We start from the raw sequence: 22167 nt of genomic DNA on the forward strand, positions 1-22167 counted from the left end.
TATACATTAATTATGAGTATTAATATATGAAATTATTGCTGTCCCCCACCTCCTAGAAAACTGGTGAAATTCTGTCACTTGTGCAAATTAAGCATAGAACAATTTAGCAAATGGATAGTAACAGTAATAAAAACAGGTCACTTTTTATCAAATGGAAAAAATTATTGGTAGTCATAATAGAAATATAAGGATGTAATCTTAAAGTTAAATCTCTGTCTTATGAGAAGGTGGCAGTGGTTTTAACAAGGTGGATAAGTGGAGTCATCAGGTAATCAAAGTTTCTCTAACTCTGCATCTCTTCTTTGCCTTCATTCTTAGAGTTGCTAATAATTGCTAATATTTACTGAGATTTGAGTTTTAATCTCTCTTTTCTTAATGTACCTGCCAGATACATTAAGAAACAAAAATCCTTGGAAATGGGAAGTAAATAATGAGGGAGAATAGAGATAAGAATATGGATAATCTGCAAATAGGATGACTTGATATTATTTTAAACAGTTTCACTTAGAAACTAAAACATAAACATTTTGAAATGTTACCATTACATTCTCTTTTCTCCTTTCATGTTTGAAGGAAAACAAAATAACATTCTGAAAGTGCTTCTCCATAAACAGAATCAACTCAATATTTTAGAAGGAGGTAGGATAGGAATCATAAAAATAAAGCATTGGGCAGCAGAGCTGATATCACAGCATGACTCAAGACCCAGTTATGAAGTAGCAAACTCAGAGAAAATACCAGTGTAATGACAGGCCATTTAGTCCCATCTTTCTTGAGTTAACTCACGGTGTCCTAGGTGGTGGCCTGGAGGCGTTGTTAAGGGAGGGTTAGAATTAGGGTGATAGGTAGCTGTTCTCTTGAGGTTGAGCAGGCAAGTCAGAGTCTAGTGGTTTCATTTAAATTAATGAAGCTCATTTATACCAGGAATTGGAAAAGAGAGGTGATGGTGAAAAATCAGATGAGGAAAATGAAGAGAAAGAAGGAAGCAAAGAGAAAAGTAAAGAAGGTGATGATGATGAGGATGACAATGCTGCAGAACAAGAGGAATATGACGAAGAAGAGCAAGAAGAGGTAATGGTCTATTCTGGGAGAGTAACAAAGTTAACTAAGCTTAAGGATGATCTAATATGGTATATAATTAAAGTAAACCAACAAACAAAAACCAAGTTGATGGGAACCAGGGGTATATTATTATCACTGGCATCAAGTTCTTGGTACCAGGAGAATTATTATAGCATTGAAATTATAGTGATACCAAATGGAATGTAAGAGGTAAAAGTAACTTGATAGGCAAATTTGAAAGTGGAAGTCCACAAGTTAAGGAAATTGATCAGATTAGTTTAAGATCTATATACATACAATTTTAAGTCAGCAATAAGGTAATTAAGGGTTTAGTCACATAAGTTTGAGGGGGGAACTCTGCAATACCATCAGGTTTTAAATCCCAAAGTGCAAGTGGACACTACCAGAGAACATTCATAATCCAACCTCAAGTATCTCAGTCAGAACTCAGTGTTTTAGATTTGGGATTTCCAACTTTCAGAAACATGGTGCATTTCAAAATAAGCTGGAGTCAGTCAAGCAGGGTAAGTTTGTTGGTCACAGCCTCTTTGGGACTTTGTAAACGTCTCATGAATTAACCCTAGGCTGAGAGTTTCTTCTGCATTGCAAGTGACCATTGTCTTCATTTCAGCTTCTCACACCACACTCTGAATCTTTTTTTTTCATCTGAATTGCTCCACCTAAGAAATCTTTATTATATGCCACAAGTACTTTACATTAAATTTTGGATTCTTATAAAATTTATATTGGTGTGCAGTGAGGGGGTACAGAAGCATTTTTATCTGTTTCCAAGTGGTTAGCCAGTTGCCTACCTCATGTACTAAATAATTTTCTTTCTGCATGGATTTGAAATTTTCTTTTATCAGCTATTAGATTCCTTCACCTACTTAGATATATTTCTGGACTCTGTTCCATTGATCTATTTCTGAACTATCACTAAGATGTTCCAATTAATAGAAGCTTCTGATTATTTGTTAATATTTTTAGAGCATGTTACCCTTCTTTTTCAGAATTTTCCTGAATATTCTTTGGCTTTTGAAATGTTCTGTTTATAAAGTCTACTTGAGTTGAGCTGTGTTGAAATTTAGATCTGTCCTAACAAGAACAGCAAACATTAGGATTCTAGTAATTTCAGAGTTCTGTATTGGGTCTTAACAGAGTCCAAAACACCACCAGTGGGTTTATATAACTATATTTCATTTAAAAAAAAACCCCAACTTTCTACTTTAATAAAGAAAGACTATATATTCTGAGTGTGAGGCTGGGTGAGTCAGGGTATAAGCAAGCTCAAAGCCTTTCCAGATTTAAAGTTACTCTTTGCTCTTTCTATCAATTAACTAATTAATGAAAAATTACTGCTAATTAACTCACCTGATATATATTGAGGATTTAAAGAGCATTTTGTTTTGAAGAGTAAAGTGGAGCAAATTATCTATGGAACACCCACATATAAAATTGAGAAAATATAGACTTTTTTCTTTCTGCACTCTTTTGAGTGTTACAATTAAAGAAAAAAGCAGGGGCCCAAATGAAGCCAAGAACCATTTAAGCCATCAATTTCAACAAGTTCTCACTTTGTACCAATCTTTGTATTAAGATTACTAATCTCACAAAATTACCTAATGCGCATCATTGAACATACTTGGAGGTGCTCATGTTTAAACACAAGTGGCATATGCTCAATTTGAAATACAGTATCTCTTCCTTACTCATTTCCACTTGTATGTACAACTCGGCTAGCTTATATTTTCACACAAGTGTCCTTGCCAAGATCTCACTTACAAGGTGGACTCACTTGAACTCTCAACCATTCCACTCGTCCCTGGTACATGGCCTCCGGATTCAGCCAGGTTTCTAGACTGTTGGATTTCTTGGCACCAGAGAAACCAGGCCAGCCTCCTAGGATCTTAGCTGGATACGGAAGATTAAAGTGTTTAGGGAGGACAAAGTAATGAAATACATATCTGAATAATACAGGTTACCTTTCTTATATTATTTATATAAATCTATATATAAAATCCCCCCATGCAGATACTGAAAAAGGTGATATCCAGGAGACTTTCTTTTGAGAACAGTCCCTATTTCTTACTCTATCATAATTTCTGCTGTAGATAGTAGAGATGTGGAGATTAATTTCGGGGGGAAGGGGGTGAAGTAGAAGAGAATAGCTTTATTGCTTTGCTAGGCAAAGGAGGCCACAGCGGGCTAATGCCTTCAAAACTGTGTATCCTGGAAATTAATTTTTTTATGGCAAATTTTAATCATTTACAAAAACTAGTTACTAGTAATATAAACACCTACAGACTCATCACCTAGCTTTAACAATGATCAATTCATAGCCAGCCTTTTGGCCACTCTTTCATCCACCCAGTCTGCTCCTTTCCCCCCCCCCCCCCCCCGCACTTCAAGCCTGCAGCTGCCTTGGATTACTTTAAAGCAAATCCCAGGCATTATATCGTTTCATCCATAAATATTTCAGTATGTACTGAAAAATAAGGGCTCTTTAACAACATCACAATATCATTATCATACCTAGCACAATAAAATGTAACTCTTTAATACCATCAAATATTAAACCAGTGTTCAAATAGTTTTGATTGGAAAAAAAATTTTTGCTTATTCCAGTTGGAATCCAGCTGCAGTCCATACACTGCAGTTGGTTAATAATGCTCTTTTCTTTTAATCTATATCCAAAATGGATTTTTTAATTTTTGATAGAAAGCAGAAATATCTTGAGTCATTTACACAGATAGTAGTCTTACTCAGCCATAAGAATTGGAATGTTCCCAGGGGCTTAATCTCTCTTAATTTAAAAGAAACTGAGGGGCTTCCCTGGTGGCACAGTGGTTGAGAATCCGCCTGCCAAGGCAGGGGACACAGGTTCGAGCCCTGCTCCAGGAAGATCCCACATGCTGTGGAGCAACTAAGCCCGTGTGGCCACAACTACTGAGCCTGCGCTCTAGAGCCCGTGAGCCACAACTGCTGAGCCCGCGTGCCACAACTACTGAAGCCTACGCACCTAGAGCCTGTGCTTCTCAACAAGAGAAGCCACTGCAATGAGAAGCCCGCGCACCGCAATGAAGAGTAGCCCCCGTTCACCGCAACTAGAGAAAGCCCGTGCGCAGCAACAAAGACCCAACACAGCCAAAAATAAATAAAATAAATAAAAATTAAAAAAAATAAACTGAGGGGGCCTAGATGTAATATAATATGGCATCTTCTGCATTTGATTTAGTATCTTCAGGTCTTTTCGTTTGTTTGTTTTTTGGTAGGAAGCAAAAATCTCTCTGCTTATGCTCAGCTATGCATTGTAACTGGAAACCTCAGTTCTGGTGTAGTCGAATGAATGTTAGTATAAATTGGCTTCGTTTCTTGAGTGTTTGTACATTTGTTTGGAGTAAGTGTTTAGTGGTTTAACTAACTAAACCATGTATCATCCCACTAAGGTATAATGAATGAGATGTATAATCCTATTAAGGTGTAATGGGCATCCGTTTACGTTCTCTTAGCTAGTTGGTGCCTGAGAATAGTAGGAGATGGTGGTCTTGAGGAAGAAAGCACAGTTACATATGTGAAAGTTAATGTATGTTTTAAGCATTGAAATAACAGAGACTTCTTTTAAGCCTGGCATATTTTCTAATTACCTAACTTTGATATTTATAAACTTATATTAAAGGGACTACATTACGTTCTTTAATGTTACTACTCATACTTTTAATGTTTACTGAGGAATATATCATTTCACTTAGGAAAATGACTACATTAATTCCTACTTTGAAGACGGAGATGATTTTGGTGCAGACAGTGATGACAACATGGATGAAGCAACCTATTAGCTATGAAATTTCTCAAAAAATATTTTTATGATACAGCTTCTGAACATTTGAACAGACTTGTTTTCTATTTTATTTCTGATAAGGAATGAGTATTTTATTTTTGTTCCTGTTTTGTTGGAAAGATACTTGTTACCAAAATATTCAGAACCACTTTGAGTTTACATATTAGTTACTTTACCAATTAGTCTCTGACATTCCTTCTCAACACCTCTGTCATCTCTCTAATGTATTCAAGTGGATTTTTGGTTTTTTTGGTATTATTTGGATTAGAATGTACCTAAAGAGTTTTTGCATCTTTTAATCTATGTATTCATACTTAAACAAGTTTTTCTTGTTTAACTGCTGATCTTTTCTAAAACTACTAATCATCATAATGGATTTCTATAATCTGAAAGTTGGTTTAATACTGCACATGGAGCACTTTAAATACAAAGAAACTTGAAAATAATTTTCTTTTTTACTTTTACATGGTATGTTCTGTGCTACTATATTATGACTACATAAACCTACCTGAGCTCTTACAAGTGCATATTTTATGAGATTAAAAATTTCGTGATTGGAAACACATGCACAGGGAAAAATGCCAATCTGAGCTAAGTAAATTTCACAGCTTACATCTCAACCAATACAAAGGCCTGGGATGAATATTAAAAATACCTGAATTAGAGGCTAACTTCATACCATACAATATATGAATTAATCATCCCACTGTAACAAGTTTGATATCTCTGAGTCATTGGCTTATGAAAAATTAGACGGAGATTTAATTTTGTACTTTATAAAAATGTAGACTAAGTTCTACTCATATAAATCTCATTGCAGGATGCATGTATGTGTAATCTGTGAGGTGTAGTGGCCTCTGTTACGTTGCACAGGACTGAGCTCTCCAATTGATTTATATAACAATGCAGAATGAAACTCAGGTCACTTTGAAATTTAGATTAACCTTTTTTGATCCATTTAAAAACTAGCTCCCCTGCCTTTTTGTGGTGGGGGAGAGGATATCTATAAACTTCAGCCTCCAGTGACTCACATATGCCAAAGATTTTCAAGGAAATTCATATTACATATCTTAAAAATGATTTATGAACATTAACCACCAAAAGAAATAAATTTTTCCCTCTTGGGAAGATACCACCCATTACCCTCTAACCTGAGAATCAAGAGCCCTAGATTCTATTTCTACCTTTACTATTAAACTCAACCTTGAAATTGAGCTTGTTTTCTGTGCCTTAGTTTCTTCACTTGTAAACAATTTTCTATAAAAATTGTTCAAATTCGAACCAAAGTTTACCATATGTATTCATTCTCTCACCTTGTAGAAATGATCATTCTTAATTTAAATTTAGTTCTCACCCTTTAAAAAATTGTAGATGGTAAAGTGATTGAAAACAGTTTTGAGATACAAACATGTTTTCCTCATAAAATATAATCTGATTTTCCCATCTTATTTCCTGGTGGGAAAAATTGGAGAAAATGTGTATTGTCTTGTGCCATTTTGTAACATGGCTTTCTCAGGAAAAAGACCACTTTCAATTATATTTATCAGATAATTCAGTATGTGTGTGAGGGCCATTATTAGTTCAGTATTGTGCTGATCCTATGTGCTTTCTTATTTAAAGGAGCTTATCAATAATTTTAAAGATTCTAAATGGAAAACATGAATAAAACACTCTGAAGTATTAGCAATCTACCGTACTTCTTAGAGTAGAATCCTCAGTTTTCAGTTGTAATGGGCAAGTAGTCATTTAGGATTGATAATTAACAGAAGTTTCTTAATCTCTCACCTCCTTAGTACTATAGCCAAATACCATTTAATTTATAGAAAGCTTATCTTTATGGTTCTGTTTACTTGCTTTATTTTACATCTGAAGATAACACTTAAATTGGGCAAATACACCAAAGATGCAGGAATCTTTTCCTGGCTTTCAATTTGTTGCTACCATTTTAGTCCTGCAGATGGTAAAGCATCTCCTATGGGCAAGGATTTCCCGGGAAGGCCCCAGCCATCTCCGTTAAGTGCATTGTCTTCCTCCTTTGGAAGATCTTTTTATGTTTGGACTAATTGTGAGAACAGGCAGAATGTATTTGCAGGTTGCTTTACCAGCATGAATCTTGTTTTTCTGGCTTAAAATCTCAGAGAATGCTAAATTATTCTATAAGAAGGCAAGCTTTAATACAGAAATTAACCTCATACTTGGTGAAGTATCTTTAAAATTTCTATATAAGATGCAAAGCTTTTGTTGCTCTAATGCTTATTTTTCTGTATTTGTTTACACATTAAATTCTTACAAGTGTCCTTTTGTTTTATGTTGTTTTCTTTGACCCTGCTGAAATATATTTGATAGAGAAAACTAATTTGTTAATACTTATTTTACATAGTAAAATAACTGTGTATTGGGCTTCCCTGGTGGCGCAGTGGTTGAGAACCCGCCTGCCGATGCAGGGGACACGGGTTCGTGCCCCGGTCCGGAAAGATCCCACATGCCGCAGAGCGGCTGGGCCCGTGAGCCATGGCTGCTGAGCCTGCGCTTCCGGAGCCTGTGCTCCACAATGGGAGAGGCCACAACAGTGAGAGGCCCGCGTACCGAAAAAAAATAATGATAAAATAAATAACTGTGTATTTATTGAGCAGGGATGCCAGTATCAAATGTTCTTGAACAAACCACCATCAACAACAAAACTCCAGGTGATTAAAGTTGTGATAACAAACTAAGAGATTTGGATATTGAGAGAATGCTAAGAAACTCAGATGACCTTGTTAACCTTTCCTTCTCCACTACCTTCAGATGTACAGTATCAATGGCTTTCCTTAATATGGTTAAAGGCTCTTAAGTTAGTAAAAACTTCGTATAAGAAAAACTGTAAATACAATTTTAAGATCAAGATACTTTTAAAAATGGAGAATACAAGGATTACACCACAAATTCTCCATTAAATAAATAAAAACTCCAAATAACTGTCCCAATTCTTTTTGCTACTGGTATTTAAAAAAATTAATATTTTGAGAAGGAAAGGTTGTTTCGTGATAATAAAATTTACATATAAATAAAGCATATCGTTACAGGACCAATCTGTAACTTGCCAAGGAGGTGTGGACCAGGTCTCATGAGGCCTTCTTCCATGAGATCAGAGATCCCCCCACCAAATAACATTCATCTGAAATTTGTTTTCATTTCCTTTCACTTATGTACTATAAATAATCCAGTGTATTTTGTTTCAGTATAACAAGGGGGAATCTGAATTGGTAAATCTTTGGCAATTCAGTCTATCTTACATAGTATCTCTAACAGAGAAGGAGAAAAGGTTTGCTTTATTCAATTAAATTAACCAGATTCCATTTTCGATTGAATAATAAAATAGAAACTTTATTACATTTTGCAGATCTTTTAAAATATGAAAAATGAGGGGCAAGAAGTTTTAAAAACCAGTTTTACAGATGTACATGCTAACATAACATTCTACAATTCCATGCTGCATCTGTATAAAATACATTATAAAAAAGACATAATTTGCATATATAAAAAGAATGAAAGCATCAGATTTCTGTGGTCTAACAGTGCAATATGCACATACTTGGAAGAAAAATACTGATTTCCTGAGCAACTTTGTAATTCAAAATAAGAATGATTCCCATCATAATGTACCATTTAAATACAGACTCCTAAAAACTACACCTTTACTCTGTAACACTTTGACTGGATCTTTGTTTCACGATATTTCTAAAACTCTAACTGTATCCTTCATATTCCCAAGTAGGTAATTTTAGTAGTAGATACTTTAAAAATAACTAATAACTAGTGGTTCATTTAAAGAACTCTTCAGGCCACTGAACAAGTAAGTAGTGTCCAGAAAAAGATAAGCTTTAAAAAACAAAGTCTTTGGAGAAATTAATTTAACATTACTGTCTTCTAATTCTTAACGTGGCCACCAGACTCTATAACTGATCTTAATATATCTTTTGGGGACATGAATCATAATTTTCTAGGAATACGATGGCAAAAAATATTTAATTTAAATGGCATCCATTAGTTTGAAACAATCTTAACCATTTGTACCCAGACTTTAAGGAAGAATCTGCCCTTTTTAAAAATAGGTTTTTCTTCACTTTGCAACTCCAACTTTTTAAGTGAACCAAATGCAATGATTCACAGTTCCGTTACTTTTACATCTGCACGTATGTGTGTGTGTGTATATATCTTCTAATGTAAAGCCTCAAAGTAAATTCAAATAAGGGTTTCAACACAAAAGCCACAATATCAAATAACTTTTCTTGTTTTATTAAGTTTTACAAAGTAATCTGCATTTGTTACAAATTTTGATGTATTAGTACTTTTTAAAAGCTAAAATTATTCTAAATCTATTAAATGCTTAGGAAATTTTTCCTTTACAAATGACACTTAAGGATTAGAATCTAGAATTCTATATATATAACACAGAATTCTATATATGTTATACATATATATAGAATTATATATAATTCAAATTATATTCAATTAAGTAAAAAAAATATATTGGGTTGGCCAAAAAGTTCCCTCTGGTTTTTCTGTAAAATGTTATGGAAAAACCCGAACAAACGTTTTGGCCAACCCAATGTAATTCAAATATATGGACAAAGGAAACTGCCTGTGTCATAAGGATATGTTATACTGCCTTCAAGGAATAGGACACTCTGCAAGACAGAAAAGGTTTTTAATCAAGTACATGGTATACCTCATTACTTTTTAAAAAGTTACTTATTTTATAAATCAGACTTCTCTATCACAATTTCAAAGTACCGCTAGCAAAAAGGAATCCCTGACTCCGTAATTTCATCAATTTGATGTAAACAAAGTTCTTCAAAGGACATCTAGCCCATTCTACCCTAAAATAATCTGTATTTTCTTTCTTGAAACTTGATTTTCAGCAGGCTTAATAAATACAATGTAAACTAAGTTAACACTGAGCATAAATTAGAAAGATCATACTTTTCTCACGATGCCCAAAGCACATTAAAACAATTTTTTAAATCTTAAACTAATAGAGTTAACTCAAAAAATCAATTTGCTACAAACTTCCATATTAACACTTTTTGGTAATTGTCTAAGGCCCTCTAATATATGCAAGGGCTTTAATGTTTGACATCTTTGTCCTTTCTAAGATACACTGCTCCTAAAAGTACATTAAACCTCATTAAGCATATAATGTTATTCACCCCACTTTGTATCAAACTGAAGTTTGAAGTATAAAATGACTGGTCAAAAATCTGAAACATTAAAAGTTAGGAAATAATGCCCAGAAAATGAGGTGGTATAATATATCTCAAGGTACATACTTTATTATACACAAACAGGCAAGCCAGACTCCACCAAATGAATCATTTTGATAGCATTTTAAAAACACATACTTTTAATAAATGATGGAATCAATATGCAAATGCTTATTTAGCCAGACTCTGACCCACAACAGATCTTAAAAGTGGCACTCTTTTGACCAATCCATATACACCTTTGGCCTCTCTTCCCTGATTTGATGCTCTAGTTCAGGGAAAAAAGAGCTAAGTTGAACATTTTCTCTCTGAAAAACAGAGGTTAAGTGATCAACATACAAAGCAATTTGTCTATTTTTGCTAATGCAAAAGGTCTCTTTACCCTTGCTTTTCTGCAACAGACCTCAGAGACAGACAACGAAAATGTTATGATCCCATTAACTTGTGCCTGACAGTGAAGGTGGAGACAAATTTATACAGTCTATGTTATGAATCCTATCGGACCATCTGAAATAATGCTTAATTTTAATTCTAAAAATTATACTAGTTTACATAAAGTATTATAAGGCATTAAATGTAATTAAGGCATGTTATTACATGTAACACAGCAACAACTTATCACAGTATGTAAGGAAATATTTCCTAATTAACACTAATCTGTACATGTATAACACTTTTCATCAAAGAACAACAAAAGTGCTTTCAAATATCAGAGGCAAATATAATCACTTAAAAACAGAAGCAGAGGCAGCATTCTTTCAGAGACAAAGATAACTTTTAGGTCCTGACATAATCCAGTGTTCTAGTGACCAAATGGCAACTTCCCAACAGTAACACATTAATTTGGGGGCTTAAAAATAATAATATATCTCAGCTTCTATTACAGACATTATACATGTCTTTCCCCTTTCTGTTCTACTTATGTTTTCATAGCGTATGTACTAAATGTGGGGTTTTTTTTAAGTTTCGAAGTGAAATTTTAAGTCCTATCAAATAATTTTAGAATCAGACTTTTCTGCAACTAAATATTTTGATGGTTAGTAATAAATTTTCTTCAGTTGTAGACATCTGATGCTATCATTATTCTGCTTAATGAATTTACTATTAATAACCTCAAACCAAAAACAATTGCCTAAAAAATAAAATTTGAACATAACCAGTCTTGAATAAGAAAGAATGCATTTTCCAGGAACTTCCGAGACACATATTTAAATTCACTTCTGCTTTAAGCATTGATAGAACAGATATACAGATTTACTGCTTTCAGTATCAACAACTAGCAACTGTAGGGATTTTATACTCAATCCAGTTGTAAATGGTTCCAAAAAACAAACAAAAAAAGGTGAAAAACAAAGCATCTTCAATCTCCCTAAATTCTGCCTTCGAAGTGGTTATTTAATATAACTGATTCACCCACCAAATTCCAGATACACATGTGATCGCTAACACTGTAACTGAACTAACTGCTACGTTTTGTGTTGAGCAGCAGGTAACTGAGAATATTGACTATAAAGCTTATGGTCATCTTGTGGGACAAAGGGTATTCCTTTCGTTGGAGCAATTTCATTTTCCGTTTCTCTCTGCTGTGATGGGGGTGTGACTCCTGAATGCAAATGTGAAGAATCCACTGTTGAATGGTGACTAACATCCACTTTAGCTAAAATTTCATAATACAGCAAATAAAATACTGGCGTTATTATACCTACTATCAACATTATCACTACAGCTGTCCACCACCCTATTCCCCAGTCAGCTCCATAATAAGGATCCTTACGTTGAATGTTTTTGTTATCAGGTTCAAAACGTACTTGTTGTGCTGTCAAGGCAGACACCACCTCATTAAGGTTCTCTCTTTTGGTGTCTGTACATTTTACTATTTGTTCTATGTCTCGGTCTACTTCTTTTAAAAAGCTACCAGCTGACTCACTGGAAGAAGGAAAATCATTAGCTGACAAAACTTCCTGTTGTTCTGAAAGGTATTGAACAGATGAAGGACGTGAAGTCTGTCTTCCTTTTGGAGGATAAAGTGTTTCAGTCAATGAACTAAACTTTTTTACTGGAATTTTGATAGACCTAAGGGCAAAAAAGTCTTGATCACTGATGAGATTGTTAACCCTCTTGATATCTGCTACCTGTAAAGGAAAAAAAAAAAAGCAAAATTCAACTAAATTCTAAATCAAAATAGAAGTAGTAATATTCATTCATCCCAGTTACTTTTGGAGGGAAAAAAATTGAGTTTAATTATTGGAAGTAGTAAGTTATCACATCCAGAGAGGATTTTATATTATTTGTGGATAACAGTTCTATACCATTCTGATCTACCAGTCTTAAGAAATCACCAATTACATTCTATAATCACCCACATATTATCAATATTAACACTAATCCTAGCTATTTAAGTAGATTCTAGGATCTTTTGGTATTTCTCTTTCTATATCATACACAAATATCATACTTCTGCCGCCTGTAAACAATTTGTGAAGGAAGGATTACAGATACTTATGTTCTTTCTTCTAATGTGGCGATTAGAGTATAAGCAAATGTCAACTTACCCAACTAAAAGTACCATATTTTATCAAAACCAAGATGCAATCCACTCTAAGATGTGCCATTATTTTATGTATCATTAAGGTAAAAAAAAAAAACCACCAAATATTGAAGACGCCACCATTCTAACTTCCAAGATGTTAAAGTGTGTAAAAAAATACACCTTAGAATTGATAAAATATGATAATTTGTCTCCTTCACTTGTCCCCTGAAGCCATTTTTCCCCAAACCTCTTGGTGTAAATGCATTATTCAGCTATCCCCCAGATCAGCCATTTTTATAAGCTTTCCTTATATATTTTATATAGTCCTCAACCTGTCTACATGTTCTCTCCACCTGCCATTGTAAGGGGAGCAGGAGAGTGTTTCTCAGGTTACCAATTACTATGCCAGGCTCTCCAACTGCCTTTAAGTTGTTAATCCATCATTTCCATCAATGCTGTAAACCAAGCACTGATCATTTATCACCTGATTGATATCAGAGAGGTAAAGTGAGTCTAGGATAAAACTTAGATTTCTGGCTTGGCCAACTCGATGGATAATGATGTCACTCACTGAGATTATGGAACACTGTAGAGGGATAAAAGAGAATGAACACAGATTTCACACATGTTGACTTTGAGGTGCTTGAAATGTGCCAAGTGGAAGATGTCCAAAGGCAGTTATAAATGTATACCTGAAATTCAGAAGAATGATCTCAGCTAGAGATATAGATTTGTGGATTACCAGCAAAAATGGTAATTGAAGTCACAAGAGTAGATTCACTAGAAAAAGTCTAGGAGAAAAGGGTAACATAGGAAAGATCCTTTAGGAATGCCAACATTTGAGGGGTATGCCGAGTTAAGAGAAATCCACAAAGGAGATTAAGAAACAGTGCCCAGGAAAGCACTATATAATGGTGGTTAAAAGCACAGACTATCTGGGTTTGAAGCATGGTCCTGACACTTTCTAGCTGTATGATTTGGGGCAAGTTGTTTAACCTGTCTGCAAATCAGTTTCACATATGTAAAATGACAGTAATAATACTACCTACCACATAGGGTTACTGTGAAGATTAATGTATTAAAATGTCCAAAGAACACCTACAGTAGTGACACACAGTATGTTATGTAAATGTTAGCTGTTATTAAATTTTAATAGTGGGAAAGTCAGAAACCTGCAGAAACCTGGTTGTCAAACAGGGTTTTTAAGAGGTAGTAGTGACCTGGATTAACTGCATATTACTGATGAATAATGAGAGTTCTTATTGGAAAAATCAATTCCTTTGAAGTGTATGTGTGGGAGGAAAAGGGAGAGAGGACTGAACAGTAACTTGGAGATGAGAGTGTAATGTTAAAGGGTGCTTTGTCACTTTACTACCTTGAGACTCTTTTAAGGCAAATGAAGATTCACTGACAAACCCCAAAGCCTGATCCTATTCTCTTTAAATGCTCTTTTGCCTGGTATTGTATATTCTGACTAATAACTACTCAATAATCTTTCTGAACCAGGTTTCCAAGGTTTAGCTTCTACCTCGGTTATCTCTCTAAATATCCCTATAATATTTTCTCTGTTATGCTAACTTCCTTGGTTACATTTAGGATTCCAAATGTAACCTTGAGTTTTTTGTTCCTCTTATCACTGTTTTATAACAGGCATATTTTTAATAATTCCTAAGGCTGAATATTTATAAGTGGAATATAGCACTAATTACCATATTTTTAAATGATAAACCCTTTAGTAAGGTTAATCTTTTTTTTGCTAGTTGAGCTCTGTCAAAAGGGAGCACTGCTTAACTCCCTATCTCTGCTATATCAATTTTCCCATTATTGTGGCCAATGCCATCTTTTCCCTAACATTCAGCTAACCGCCTTTCATCACTCTTCATTTTAATTAAGGAAACAGCGGATACACCCTGTGATTTCCCCAATATACTTTCTATTGGCTTCTTCTCTTCTTTACTATAAATATTTTAGCCTAAGCCCTAATCATATTCATTGGATCATCTTCCAGTAACGTCTTTCTTGGATTCTCTCTAATTCACCAGCAGGTTCCTGCCCCCCCCACCCCATCTGCAGCACTCTTGTTAAAATCTTACAGTGATGTTCTCTTACTATATATCAAACTTTCCCTCAGTTATCTTAAAGCACTTCATCCTAGTCTGTGTCACTCATTTCTGAAACAGCTATTAAACTTCCTCCGTTGTCCGCCTTATTTCCTCCTTGAAATCTCCACATCACTGTCATGCCTGAAATACTTTCTCCTTCTCACTCCATTGGAAATATGGCCTATTTTTAATCATTCAGATGGCACTTCAAATTTCTCTTTTTCTAAGAAAATTTTCTAGGCTCATTAAAAGAAAACTAATGTCTTTCTCTAATAAAGCTGCTGGACCACACTCTTCTCTTGGATCTTCACCTTGATATTTTCAGTCTTGCCCCTAATTTTAAAGTCTTGATTACTTTCCATTATCATCCTTCTAAAGCACATTCTATAATTTATTTCTCAGTGGTCTTATTTCTCTACAGAACACATATTAACAATTTTATTTGCATTAAAGAATGAAATCAGATATTTTCTGATTTAACAATAAATAATGTTGCCATACATGAACAAGTCGCAAAAAAAAACCCAAACCCAGCTTCTCTTACCTCATCAAGAAATGCATTTCCATAAAATATTTATTAAACATTTAAATTAAAATTTATAATTTTTTTGATCAATCGTGAATAATTGCAATAATTATTCAGGAAAAATAATACATAGAACCTCATGGTCATCAGAGACTTTAAAATTAATTTAAACATATATATATATATTTATCAATATATATGTGTTTCTATTGCAGAGAACTATGACAGGTAATCAATAAAAGGTTTTCAAGATAAAAATATTTTATACTATGAAAGATTTTTGGGGGGATGAAAATATTAATCAAGGAGAAAAAATTTTAAATATATAAAAAAATTTAAAATATAAAATTTCATGCTACTAAAAAAAGAGCTCATATATATATATTTTAAATGAATAATTTTAGGTAGCAAATTCTAGTGGCATTTAGGATTCCATGCATATATTTAAAGAGTATTCTAATAGTCTTGTTTTTAAATATCAATATTGACAACATTCTGGAAATTAAATCCTTTATAACTACTTTAAGTCAGGATGTATTTAAGATGTTCACTTTAAAAGGTGCAAGGAGGTACACGGTATATACATTTCAAAATTCTTTTGGGAGCATGAGAATAAAAAGTTTGCAAACGAAAGATATCAACAGTTTCCATATCAATGTGCTTACATGAAAATAGATTCCATGCTATGGATACAAGATGGACATGACACAGACATTAAATGGATTTAAACAGAGTTTAATACCTAGTAAAATAAAAAATATACCTTTCATCTACAAATCCCACTTTTGAGAATCTATTTCACAGAAATAAGGTACCAGTTGTGATGATATTCACTGCACAATGCAAAACATGGAGAAAATCCTATCAATGAGTAAGAGAACAACTTAATTATGATACATCCATACTATGCAACATTATATAGCTACATAAAATAATGAGTTAGATCTATAAGGCTATGAGGGATATGGTATACTAAGAAATGAAAAAGTCAAAGGCAACTTGCAGAGTAATAGGTATAATATAAACGAATTTTTAAAACACAAAAATCACTATACACATATATATCTCCCCCCAAAAAAAGGTATGGAAAGAAATACACCAACGTGTGTTATCTCAGGAAATTGGGTCAGGAAAAAACCTTTCCTTATATATTTCTACATTCCCTTACAACTTGAATAAGGAGAAAAATAAACACATCTGAGTGTTTTTCAATCTGAAAATAAAATTATGATTTAGAAATAAACAGAAATTCAGGTATTCACTTAAAAATTTAAAAAGTTAACATCCACCAACATGATACTGATTTCTGTGAAAAGACAAAAAAGTGGGGGGGGGGGCGGGAATACAAGATAAAAGGGCACAGTATTTCAATTTTGTGCTATGAACAAATAATTTACTTGGGGCTGCATTATGCAAAATCAAATTAAAACTTACCGTACAACAGTATTGAAGGGCTATTGCATTTAAAGTGTCTCCTTCCTGTATATCTTTTGTTAATACTATAATGTCATCAAGTCTATCTTTTGATGTACTTCTTCGGATTTTTTCTTTTCCTCTGGATCGAAGCTCATACACTTCAGCATCCTCCTCCAACATATCATTGTCTGTACAATTTCCAAATGCATGTACTTGACCACTTGAATGAACTCCTGGAAGAGGAAAACTACGATTCTGATGCCTCCCTGCCATAATGTCAAAATCTGGTAGGGAAAGAAGGCAGAGAAAACTTTGGAATGTAGCTGATCCATTTGACTAATTTACATGAATCTTATATTCAGGACACTTTATCTTTTGTTTTTTAAAGAATGGTTTTAGGTTCCAGTTTTATAGTTGTTGAAGTACAATGAATGTATTTGGCAATGGAGACAATGGGATGGGAGGAAGAAGTAATCCATTCTTATAGACCATATATCACAAAACATGGTGATGATTACATTTTAACAAGGGCAAATTGCTATATATTTTTAGGTCAAAAAATTAAGTTTCCCCATTCTGAGTATGTGAAGAAAATTACAGAAATAATTTTGTATTATGTCTTAAAAACGTGTGATCATATATACAATTTACAGATCTGATAGAATCAAAGTATATGTTTATATGTACACACACAACACTTTTATGAACCCCAAACTTTCTGAGTTGTTCTGCATTTTAAGTTCCATGGGATTGAACTGTCTTTTGAACTCCCCACCTACTTCCCTGGATCACGCTGATTTCAGTATTTTTATTTAGTATAGTATGTGCCTTCTATACAGGTCAGTATTTTGCTCTCAACCAGGGATTTTTCTTCCCTGGTAGCTTTTCACCAAACTTTAACTTACCAAAGTCCTCATGAAACTCAATTTATGGTCTATAAAGATTGTGAACAGATTATAAGTTCTACATTCATTTCTACTTCAGAAAAGACATCTTAAGACCGAGATGAGAGCTGACCTAAGTGTACTCACTCTCAACTCACCTTCATCAAGTTAATCTATCCTCATTAAAAAAGAATAAGCGGGAGAAGTTCTCCGATGGGAAGGGCACTGGGTGCTACATGTTCCGAATGGGTGACTTTGATGTGGGGATGCCACGATGCATGGCAATGCTGCCCGTGTCATCAACCACTCCTGTGAGCCCAACTGCTTCTCTCAAGTCACCCACGTGGAGGGCCAGAAGCCCATCATCATCTTCACCTACCCTGCACTGCACCCTGCATGGTGAGGAGCTCACCTATGACTACAAGTGCACCACTGATGATGCCAGCAACAAGCTGCCCTGCAACCGTGGCGCCAAGTGCTGCTGAAGCTGTGGCTACCTGCCACAGCCCCTGCTGCCAGCCTGCCCCTAGCCTGGGGACTCCCTCATCCCTCCCAGAGCATGTCACCCCACCCTCATGTTCAGGGTGGATGTGGGCATGCAGGTGGTAAGGGCCCTGCCTCCACCCTTCCAGTCCGCCCACCCAGCGATCACCCCCTTCCTGCCCTGGGGGCCCAGAACAGATACTGTACAAAGGTTTCTAAATCCCTTCTTATCTATATTAAGAGGGTAGGATCCCAGGTGGAAATCAGATCCCTGCCCCCATAAAGTCTGTCAAAGTTAAAAAACAAAATACAAGAACATAAAAAACTATTACCACATTCACAGTTTTAGCTTCATATTAATTGTTCACATAAGAAAGGATAGTAGATTATTCTCAATTATTGTGAAAGATGGAGAGTAGAGAGGTCGTAAGAGGAATTTAGGGAGATAAAATACTTAAGGCTTAATGATGTGGCTCAGATATGAAGAGAAGAAATTAGTTAAGGATCACACCAAGACTTCTGATCTGCATCCCTGAGAAAAGGGTGGTGCCATTCTCTAAGATCTGGAACACTGGAAAAAGAGCTTGGTGGGGGCAGGGGGCTTGGTGACTTTGTAAATTCCGTTAAGACAACCAAAAAGAATGTCAAGTAGTCAAGTAGGCTATCTAGTCAAATTCAGAAAGGTCTGGGTGATATAATTTCATGACTCATCTGCACATAGGTGGAAACTGAAGCTGTGTAGATGAGATTACAGAGAGACAGAGAGAGGGAGGGAGGAAGAGAGGGCACGTGCGCAGAATAAGAGGGTCCAAGACTGACCCTTGAAGAACTGCTACATTTAGTACCTAGACGAAGGAAAATCAGACTGCAAAGACGAAAAAAAGTGTTCAGAGGAGGAGGAAACCAAGAAAATGTTGTGCCATAGAAGCCAAGACTAAATGATGTATCAAAGGCAGTTGTGAATACTATGGACAAGTACCAGGTGAAAAAGAAAAAAATCGAAAAAGACCAACTCCAAAAGTCTGAATTTGTAATATACATGACAATAGATTACACACTCTCAATGTCGGGACATACTTTAAAATTTGGATAGAATATCATTGAATAGAACCCTTGAAAACCAGTTTGACTCTGCTCTATGGCAACACTGTAATGCTTCAAAAACTCAGGTTTCTATTCAGATAACATAAATAACTAATAGCTATATATTAAGTTGATAATTTCACCTGTTCCCCCAAGAGCTACATTATTTATTACCATGAACTGGAATTCCTAACTCAACAGCCACCAAACTAAAGAAAGCTACCACATTTTACATCTTAAAAGCAGTTTTAAAGTCACACCTGTTCCTTCAAGGAATTCTAACAAGTGACAACTCCAACAAGCTTAAAGATTAAACTTGTTTTAATACCATAATAAATTAAGGATGCTTTATTTTTATTCTGTTCTCAAAAAAGTTGAAAGAGTATCTCACCTTCATCTAAAACAGATAATAATTTCCACTTATTTTACAGTCTTTCCTGTCTTTAATGTAGGGAATGTCTGTGAATCCTGTGGATTCCTAGGCAAAATTTTATACATATTTACATTTTTCTGGGGATAATATTTATTGTTTTCATATTCTCAAAAAGTTTAAAAAGTTATGAACCACTTAATATACAGCAATTTACCCATGGCTATACTGACTCAGTTATGCTGCCCTTTAGACGTTTTCCCCGATAATTTGGTCTTAGAACCCCAAACTGGCTTAGTACAGCTGAAATTCACTGAGCAATGCCCCAAAGCCATTTTAGATACTTATATCAACGTCTTTCCATGATATATTGCTAAATAATATTTAAAGACTAGAACGTCATCCGTTTCACGATCTCTTCACTCCGCTTGGAATGAAACGCAGCCAGTAGAATACCACAAACTGTGCAGTCTGTTTCTGAATAATCAAAAATTGGTTGTGTCCCTAATTGACGCGAAAAGGTAGACTCTGGCCCAGGCATACAATTATCTGAGCCAAGTATATAGAAATTAGAAAGTACCCAGTATTCAAGTCATCTGGTTCAATTCTCTTCACCTGTCATAATTCTCTTAAGGCAGGGGAAAAAAAAAAGCACAAATACCCCCTTCAGAAAACGGAAACAAGCCTGCATGCTACATAGATGACAAGACTAACACAGTGGATACCGTGTTGAAGCACTCATCAGCTCACTTTGTGACTGAAAATGATTCCCCAAACGCTTTCGTGCTGCATAAATGCTGCTGGGTGTTTCGCTTTGACATTCCTTAAGCAGAGAGCAATAAAAGGGCCACAGGTCACAATCCAGTTCAGCACTGGGACAGTATCAGAGGGACTGTACCTGCCAGGGCCAATTCAGTTTCTAAAAACTTAACTTCCCTCCTCCTCCTTTCCACACGTCTTGTTTTTTCTTTCCCTGTTACCCCCTGCGAGAATTAAATCTCAGATCTCTATCTTACACCATCACACTTGGACGATGTGGACGAGATGCTGTCAACGAATATTCAACAGAGACACGAAGTTGTAGGAGAAATGTAGTGTGTCTAGGTGGTAAATGCGCTGCTCCGGGATTGGAGCAAGTAGGAGTCCTTCCTCTGAGCCTCAGATTCCCCGACAGTGTAACAAGGGGCTTTGGTGGAGCTGCTCTCGAAGGTCTCCCCTGCCTCGGAGTCTCTTCCACGCGGGCTGGGGTCCAAGCCCCAACCAGGTGCCTCGCCACATCTGCGGCCGCGGGGTCCGCGCCGCCTCCAGCGAGGGTGCAGCTGGGGCCCAACCCCGCCGGCCGGGACCCGGCCACCCCCGACCTCTCACCGCCATCTTTACCTGTCCCGTTAGCAGGCGGGACTCAACGAGGAGACGGCTACCAAGTCTGCCGCCGCCGCCGGGGAGGCCGTCCCGGTCCAGTTCATGGCCGAGGTTCCGTTTTTGGCTGCCCCAGTCGACCGTCACCGCCGCCGCCAACGTCTCGTCCTTTCGTGCCGTGCGCCGCCGCCACGTCCGCAAACCTGCCGTGCGTCATCGCGTCAAGTGGGCGGAGGTGGGAAGGGACCTGGAGGAGGCGGAGGCCGGGAAGCGAGGGCGAGCCTAGAACCTGGGGCTCCCCAACCACAGGCCTACGCGGGCGCGCAGGCGCAGAGATTCCGCCGCAGCCTAGGAGTAGGGTCCAGTTCCAGCCCCGCCCTTGACTCCTCCCCTTAGGCCCCGCCCCTTCATCCCCAGTACGTAATAGATCCAGGGCCAAGGCCCGGGGCTAACCCGGCGGCCCGGGGCGACCTTCCGGCTGCGCTTTTGTCCTTCGTTAGCACAGCGCTGGCAAAGGCTGGCAAGAAAACACTGAGCGGGGAGGTGCTGGGGATTTGTCGGCGGCTGTTGTGTATTTCCTCTTGCTCTGCATCTGGAGTTTTCTGTGTGATGGTGAAGGACTCGCCAAAGCTATCGACATCCATGTTTTAGATTGTTTTGTGCTTCTAACTCTTCCTGCTGAATCCTCTAGACTCCTGCAGAAAAGACAAAATGCTGGAGAAAAAACCCTTGGGCGGCGGGAGACAGTTGTTTCAGCCTTTGTGCTTTTAGGTGAGGAAAGTGAGCCACCTAGAGTTAGACCCCGGGAAGTAATTGCCCTCGAGCCCTGGTTCCAGGCTTCCTATTCTCAATGAGACAAGGCTGTCTACAAGTTATAACTTAATTTATTTTGTTTTGAAAATTAACTGAAAGTCTATCAGTTTTGGAGTCAATAATATATTAGTTTGTAAAATGACAAATTCATGACCTCATATATGATTCTTCTCAGAAATTTACTGAATGAGTATGATAATGTGTTTGAATTTATGTAAATGAGTGTAAAGCGTTTTAACGATGTGCCTAAAGCCTCCCAGTGTTGACGTTAGACTTTGCACTTTGACGACCGTGCTGTCTTATAACAATATACATTTTAGACCCAGACAGGCAGGGTGCAGGATGCAGGGCACTTCTTTTCAGAATGTCTGAATATTTATGCATCATGAAACCTTTGAAGCTTTGTTTTAAATTATTCACAAAGAGTGTGTTTTTTGTTTTCTGGGAGGTGCCTC

At 36.3% G+C, this 22167-nt stretch overlaps 2 protein-coding genes across 6 annotated transcripts in view; one reads left to right on the plus strand and one right to left on the minus strand.

The window, feature by feature from the left end:
• POLR3G (RNA polymerase III subunit G) overlaps positions 1–7197 on the plus strand; it is a 97760-nt gene extending 90563 nt beyond the window's left edge. For all 5 annotated transcript variants that reach the window (XM_060093142.1, XM_060093140.1, XM_060093139.1 and 2 more), the window contains exons 7-8: positions 925–1071; positions 4812–7197. In XM_060093142.1, the coding sequence (XP_059949125.1) occupies positions 925–1071; positions 4812–4898 (234 nt within the window). In that variant the 3' untranslated portion in view covers positions 4899–7197. The remainder of the gene's footprint in view (positions 1–924; positions 1072–4811) is intronic.
• A 2087-nt stretch (positions 7198–9284) lies between these two features.
• LYSMD3 (LysM domain containing 3) lies at positions 9285–21009 on the minus strand. Its single transcript, XM_060093147.1, has 3 exons — positions 20921–21009; positions 16739–17004; positions 9285–12278 (listed from the first exon to the last, which is right to left on the minus strand). The coding sequence occupies exons 2-3, from the start codon at positions 16991–16993 to the stop codon at positions 11613–11615; spliced, it is 921 nt and encodes a 306-aa protein (XP_059949130.1). The 5' UTR covers positions 16994–17004; positions 20921–21009; the 3' UTR covers positions 9285–11612.
• Between the last annotated feature and the right edge of the window lie 1158 nt (positions 21010–22167).

Source organism: Mesoplodon densirostris, chromosome 3, assembly GCF_025265405.1.
Source record: "Mesoplodon densirostris isolate mMesDen1 chromosome 3, mMesDen1 primary haplotype, whole genome shotgun sequence".
Taxonomy (NCBI): domain Eukaryota; kingdom Metazoa; phylum Chordata; class Mammalia; order Artiodactyla; family Ziphiidae; genus Mesoplodon; species Mesoplodon densirostris.